The sequence below is a fragment of the Anomaloglossus baeobatrachus genome, chromosome 2, assembly GCF_048569485.1.
Source record: "Anomaloglossus baeobatrachus isolate aAnoBae1 chromosome 2, aAnoBae1.hap1, whole genome shotgun sequence".
Taxonomy (NCBI): Eukaryota; Metazoa; Chordata; class Amphibia; order Anura; family Aromobatidae; genus Anomaloglossus; species Anomaloglossus baeobatrachus.
The window spans coordinates 736,593,430-736,600,365 of NC_134354.1; the positions used below are offsets into that span (position 1 = coordinate 736,593,430).

General features: G+C 48.7%; 1 protein-coding gene across 3 annotated transcripts in view; it reads left to right on the forward strand.

Moving 5' to 3' along the window:
- The first annotated feature begins 5,615 nt into the window (after positions 1-5,615).
- The window catches only part of ZDHHC20 (zDHHC palmitoyltransferase 20), a 96,298-nt gene continuing 94,977 nt past the window's right edge, over positions 5,616-6,936 (forward strand). For all 3 annotated transcript variants that reach the window (XM_075337394.1, XM_075337395.1, XM_075337396.1), the window contains exon 1: positions 5,616-5,779. In XM_075337394.1, coding sequence (XP_075193509.1) covers positions 5,662-5,779 — 118 coding nt within the window. In that variant the 5' untranslated portion in view covers positions 5,616-5,661. The remainder of the gene's footprint in view (positions 5,780-6,936) is intronic.

Genomic DNA, 6,936 nt, shown 5'->3' on the forward strand with positions numbered 1-6,936 from the left:
CCCAACGACTCCGCATTAGCGATGTCGCAGCGTGTAAAGCCCCCTTAAGGCTAAGTTCACATTTCCGTTGATTTGTATCAGTCACATGCGTCGCTTGACGCATGTGACTGATGCGCTGTTCAACGCTGTACAACGGATGACAAAGAACAGAATTCTTTGTCGGATTCCGTTGTGTGCGGGGGGCGGAGTTCTGGGGCAGAGCCGAGCGGGGGGCGGGGCCAGGCGCTGAGGATGTCAGTGGAAGTGCTGCGGTCTGCATGGCTGGGGACAGGTGAGTGTATCTGTGAGTGAGTGAGTGTGTGTATGTGCATGTATGTATGTATGTATGTATGTATGTATGTGTGTGCACATGCAAAGTGCGGGAGGGGGCGGAGCCGAGCGGGGGGCGGGGCCAGGCGCTGAGGATGTCAGTGGAAGTGCTGCGGTCTGCATGGCTGGGGACAGGTGAGTGTGTGTATGTGCATGTATGTATGTATGTATGTGTGTGTGTGCACATGCAAAGTACGGGAGGGGGCGGGGCCAGACGAGGGTGTCAGTGCTTGTCTGCATGGCTGGGGACAGGTGTGTGTGTGTGTGTACATACATGTGCGGAGTGCGGGAGGGGGCGGGGCCGAGCGGGGAAGTGTCGGCCTCCCTGCACACGTAACCAGCCTAAATATCGGGTAACAGCAAAGCACCCGATGTTTACCTTGGTTACCCGATATTTACCTTGGTTACGGGCCTACACCGCTTAGCGCTGGCTCCTTGCACCGTAACCAGGGTAAATATCGGGTAACCAACCAAAGCTGGTGACGTGTGCAGGGAGCCAGAGAGCATGCGCAGCGAAATCCGACGGATCTCGCTGCTCAAAAAACGTTACATGCTGCGTTCCTCCCGCCCGGCGGTCAGTCGTTCCACGACTGATCAGTCGGGCGGAGGGTGCAACGCAGCATCATCAGTCACAATCCGCTGCTCATACAAGTCTATGGGAGCAGCGGAATCCGCTAAACGGATTCCGCTGTTTACAAGAGCAGCGGATTGTGACTGATAGATTTTAGCGGAAATGTGAACTTAGCCTAAGTCTTATGAAAAGCCTTGTTTAAAAAGCTACTTATGACTTTTAGGATTGCTACTTCCAATAGGTGGCGCTAGAGTTTATCTCCTTCCTTTCTTCAAAGCAGATCACATCTGCTTGTAGGGATCTGTAGTAACAAAAAGCTTTAGTGCGTATGTGTAGGGAATTAAGGCCCCACACATTGTGTGAGAGAATGGTTAACAGCATGGTGTTGGAGATGTTTGGATTGCATGTGTGGGATCCATCTGTGGTGTATAAATGGTATTGGGAGCCCTAGCTTGGCAGTGATAAATTGCTATGTATCCTCTTGGGTGAGTTAGGCAACAAAAGGTTGAGTTAGGTAGGACAGGTAACCAAGGGGGAAGAACACAAGTGCAGTACAACAAACAAAAGGGAATGGAAATGGCATGGCAAGTAGTGAAGATGGTAGAGCAGGGGTCGGGAACCTTTTTGGCTGAGAGAGACCTGAACGCCACATATTTTAAAATGTAATTCTGTGAGAGACATACTCACCAGGGGGGATCGGCGGCGGTGGAGTAGCTCAGAAAGTCCCAGGAAGCAGGGTAGGAGATGCTGCGGACACAGAGGAGGGGGTGTCGCGACTCGGGTCAATGTGTGGAGGTTTGGCAATACTGCTGTGGGCTCGTGGGGTGTCATAGCGGCGGGCCCTATTTATCTGCCGACATGTTAGTTTGAATCTCCCGCAGTTGACAAGATTGACTTCAAGAAAATGGCAGCGGCGGGTGCGATTGACTTCAAGAAAATGGTCGCGGAGTTCTATTTGTGCACGCGCCGCAGCCATTTTCTTGAAGTCGATCTCATCAACTGCGGGAGATTCAAAGCAGCCCACAGATCAATAGAGTCCGCCGCAGCGACACCTCAAGAGCCTGCAATATCGCTGACCCTGCGCCACCACTGCTGTCCCTGTAAGCCATGTGCAGTTTGTAAGATGCACCCTCATTTTTCCAAAAGTTTTAGGGGGAAAAAAGTGTGTCTTACAAACCGGAAGATTTGTCTGCAAGAGAGATGCGGCCATCAAAAGAGCCACATCTGGCTCACGAGCCATAGGTTCCTAAGCCCTGTGGTACAGCATGGTGTGCTAAGCAGCAGTGTGTAGTAACATTGAAGGGTCATATAGTTTTGTAAGGAATAAAGCAATCAAATATGCGGTACTTATAATTGGGTTTTGGAAGAAATTAGGGAAGGCTGGGTAGACTTGACAGATTATAAACCTGTTGACGGGTGCAAGATTGTCTTTAGATTGTCGTGAAGGAGATGAAGTTGATTTCAATGAGGGTTGCTCCCAGAACCGAAGCTTGGTGAGGCATCTGTTGGCACCATCAGGGGAGAATACTTTATAAGTCACATCTTGATAGGTGAAAAACAGCTTAAACAGGAATACCCTGCAGTACTTGATATTTTTAAAGCGAGAATTTCAGGTACAGCTTCATGGCCCATCTCTTGGCAATGGTGGTGGGAGCTAGGTCTGGAAGAAGTTTATAGGGGGTCACCTTAGGATTGTAGGTGCGAGGATTTCCAATCCAAAAAAATACAAGAAATATCCAGCAATCTCAAAGATAAAAAAATTCCAAGACTTAATTTCATATCTAAAAATTCCATAGTTAAGACTCCATTAAAAGGGAAAAGATGACGCGCTTCGGATCCAACAGATCCTTAGTCATATCATTATGAATAAGGATCTGTTTAATCTGAAACGCGTCATCTGTTTCCCTTTTAATGGAGTCCTAACCATGGAATTTTAAAATGTGAAATAGTCTTGGAATTTTGTCCATGGTTTTGGGATTGCTGGATTGTTCTTAGATTTTTTGGGATGGCTTCTTCTGGTGACCAACTGGACTCTGATCCATGCATCCCTTTCCCTATACCAGGTATTGCAGTTGGTGGTGGAGTGGCTGATAAGTATTTTTTGTTATTTTTGAGCCGCCAATAAGAGTTGTTCTTTTGTTTTGTAGAAATGGAGTTTGATGATAATGTCCCAGGGTGGGCTGTCGGATTTGTGCTCGCTCAAGGCTCTATGAATGTGACCCATATCTAGTCATTCAATGGGGATTCCCAGTAGAAGTTCTTGAAATAGGGCCAAAGCTGTAGATGGAAGGTCTGTAATTCTCAGGAGACCTCTGATATGGATATTTCTGCAAGCACAATTTTTTAAAATCTTCCAATTTATTGTGAAGGGAGTAGATTTATTTGTGCAGTATCTCCATCTCTTTTTCATGGGTGATGAAGGCTGCAGTGGTAGAGTCCATCTTATCTTCGCGGTTGGAGGTGCAAGAAGCCAGCTCTCTGATTTCTTTTGGACGCTCCTTAATTTAGTCGACATTTTGGTCAGTTCAGTGTGTAAGATTGACTAGATCTGTGATAGCAGGGTATTGTGGTCAGGGGAGGGAGTGCACCGAATCCTGGATGTGAAAGACGGAATTATTTCTGAATCAACCCCGTCTGGTAAAGCGGAGCAGGGAGACTCAGCTGGGGAGAGTGGTCTGGGAAACATATAGTCACTGTGATTTGCTGAAGTTTGCTTCCTGACATTAGGGTTTGCTGAGGTGGTTCTGCACAATCTCGTCCTAAGGCTGGTTTCACATCAGCTTTTTTTGCCTAACTGCAAAAAAACGAAAAACGTATCTTACCAGATCCGTTGTGTGCTCAATGCATTTTCAATGGACTTGTGGTAAGATGCGTTTGCATGCGCTTGAGTGCGTTACTGTCCGGTTCTGGAGCCCAGATTGCACATAGACAACCCACGTGTGCTGTGAATCACGGCAGACAGAGGGTCATGTGCGTGTTTTACGTCAGTGAAGAACGTCTGTTTTTCACTGACGTGTGAAACAGGCCTTAAGGAAAAACCCTCTGAAGGAATCCCGCACCCGCAGTAAAAATCCGCGCCAAAACTGCAACGAAATCCGCATGCGGTTTTACAGTGGTTTGGTGCTGATTTGCCACGGATTCTCCGCGGGTTCGTCCCGGTGGATTGTTACCATTATCTATGGCAAAAACCGCAGGTACCTGGAAAAAGAAGTGACATGCTCATTAATTCCGCAGCGGAAAATCCATGGGTAAATCCACAGGTATAAAAAAACACAATGTGCACACAGCATTTTTTTTTAAAACCCATAGGTTTTGCTGGGGAATGACTGCAGCAATGTTAGACACATTTTCTGCAGCAAATGCGTGGCAAAATCCGTGGTAAATCTGCAGCGTATGCACATAACCTCAAGTTAGAAAAACATATATACAAAAAGGTATTTTTCCGCCAGCTTCCCAGTATTCTCTGATGGCTGTGGAATCTTTTTCATATAGTCCAGGATTAGAGTCCACAAGGAAACAGGGCAGGAGACAACCACAAAATCCACTAAAAACTTCCAAAACTCCAGCGGATCAAAAAGTAGAGATCTGCAGAATAGGGCAAAGTAGTATGCATGGGGGTAGCCGCCCCACTGGACTACGCGTTACGGCGTGTGTGCGCCTTCCTCACGGTCCAACAGGAAGGTGCACACACGCCAAAACGCGTAGTCCAGTGGGGCGTCTACACCCATGCATACTACTTTGCCCTATTCTGTAGATATCTACTTTTATGAAATTTTGAATAAAGATAAACTAAAATAATTTTTTATGAAAACAAGATTCTTTCCTGGATTTATTCCGCTGGAGTTCTGGAAGTTTTAAAAACATGTGCATGTGAGGTCGGAAACGTTCCAGCCAGTCTTCTTGGTGAGATGAGCAATTTTAATGATTGGCCACTAGGTGTCAGCAGAGAATTGCAGGGAACAGCTATGTTGAAAACATACTCTTGTAGGGCCAAGTGTTCTCCGGGCTCCTTGATTGATGGAGTTGGGGAGCAGCCTGTGTTATGCAGGGAAATTGAGGCGCTTCTGCTTATCCCCACTTCTTCATGTCTCGTGTTGCAGGGAAGCTAAGGGCAGGGGGCACAGAAGGGGCACTGCTCGGGGCCAGTCACAGAGGCTGGGGAGCCGCCGCACTGGTAGGGGACGTCTCTTCTTTGATGCAGTGTTGCTGGGAAGGGAGCGCAGATAGGCGGTAATACATGTCCGGACCTGGCCGTACAGGCCTTGGTGTGAGGCAGCTATAGCTCATGTACAGCAGGTGGACGCAGTTGCGCTCGGTCCGCTGTCCTGGCACCATGCAGCAGCGATGTGTCCGCCGGTTCTAGGGCGCAGGTCACACACGGCGGTCCCAGCATTCACTGCGCCAGTCACTTGTGAGCTGCGGCGTCCAGTGACCCGGCGCAGAGCAATGAGACCCGCCACTCACTGGGAGCCTCCTCAGCATAACGAAGCTTCATTTTTAAAATAAAAGTTTCCCCTGGAGTAACCGTCCATTTTATGGCACTGCTGCCCTATTAGTGACTGTGTGTAGCCCCAGCACTGGTCACGGACGGCTCAGCAGAGCACCGGAGCCGGTCACCGCCCGAGCTCCGCCGCGACCACCACCGCACCTACCCAGCCCTCCAGGTCACGTGCAATCAGTGCTGACGTCGGGGATGGGCGTGTCCAAGTAGCTGGTTGTGTTCTGGCCCCGCCCACTGGCTGTCACAGTAGCTGCTCTGTACCGGCAGCTGCTGCAGGATCATGGCGCCGGCTCACGTCCTGCGCTGCTGCCAGCGGGTGGTGGGCTGGATCCCGGTGGTGTTCATCACGCTGGTCGTGTGCTGGTCGTACTACGCCTACGTGCTGGAGCTGTGCATCAGTGAGTACTGCGCGACCCCTCCGTGTCCTCCCCGGGTGGGTGCACATGAGGTCCTATGTGTGTACATGACAGTGCGCCTGCGGGAGGGGAGAAGCGCTGCCCTCCTATATGTGTGTGTGCACTGTCCCCAGATATATCTACAGTGTGTGTGTATATATATATAATTTCAACGTGTGTCCTGTCGTTATACATTACTATATATGTGTCCTATCCCCATAATGTATCTATAGGCACATATCATGTGTACTGTCCTCCCATATTTCATGAGTGTGCTGTCCTCCTATATCAGCATTTCATAACTGTGTGTGCTGTCCTCATAGATCAGTATAGTGTGTGTCCGCGCGCACACTGCCCTGGTATATCACTATATTGTGTACTTCCTTCATATTTCGTGTGTGTGTATACTTCTCTTGTATATTAGTATATCGTGTGTCTACAGTCCTCGGATATCTGTATACTGTGTGGCTACAGTCCTCGGATATCTGTATACTGTGTGGCTACAGTCCTCGGATATCTGTATACTGTGTGGCTACAGTCCTCGGATATCTGTATACTGTGTGTCTACTGTCCTCGGATACCTGTATACTGTGTGGCTACAGTCCTCGGATATCTGTATACTGTGTGTCTACTGTCCTCGGATATCTGTATACTGTGGGGCTACTGTCCTCGTATACCTGTATACTGTGGGGCTACTGTCCTCGGATATCTGTATACTGTGTGGCTACTGTCCTCGGATATCTGTATACTGTGTGTCTACAGTCCTCGGATATCTGTATACTGTGGGGCTACAGTCCTCGGATATCTGAAAACTGTGGAGCTACTGTCCTCGGATATCTGTATACTGTGGGGCTACTGTCCTCGGATATCTGTATACTGTGGGGCTACTGTCCTCGGATATCTGTATACTGTGGGGCTACTGTCCTCGGATATCTGTATACTGTGGGGCTACTGTCCTCGGATATCTGTATACTGTGTGTCTACAGTCCTCGGATATCTGTATACTGTGTGTCTACAGTCCTCGGATATCTGTATACTGTGGGGCTACTGTCCTCAGATATCTGTATACTGTGGGGCTACTGTCCTCGGATATCTGTATACTGTGGGGCTACTGTCCTCGGATATCTGTATACTGTGGGGCTACTGTCCTCGGATATCTG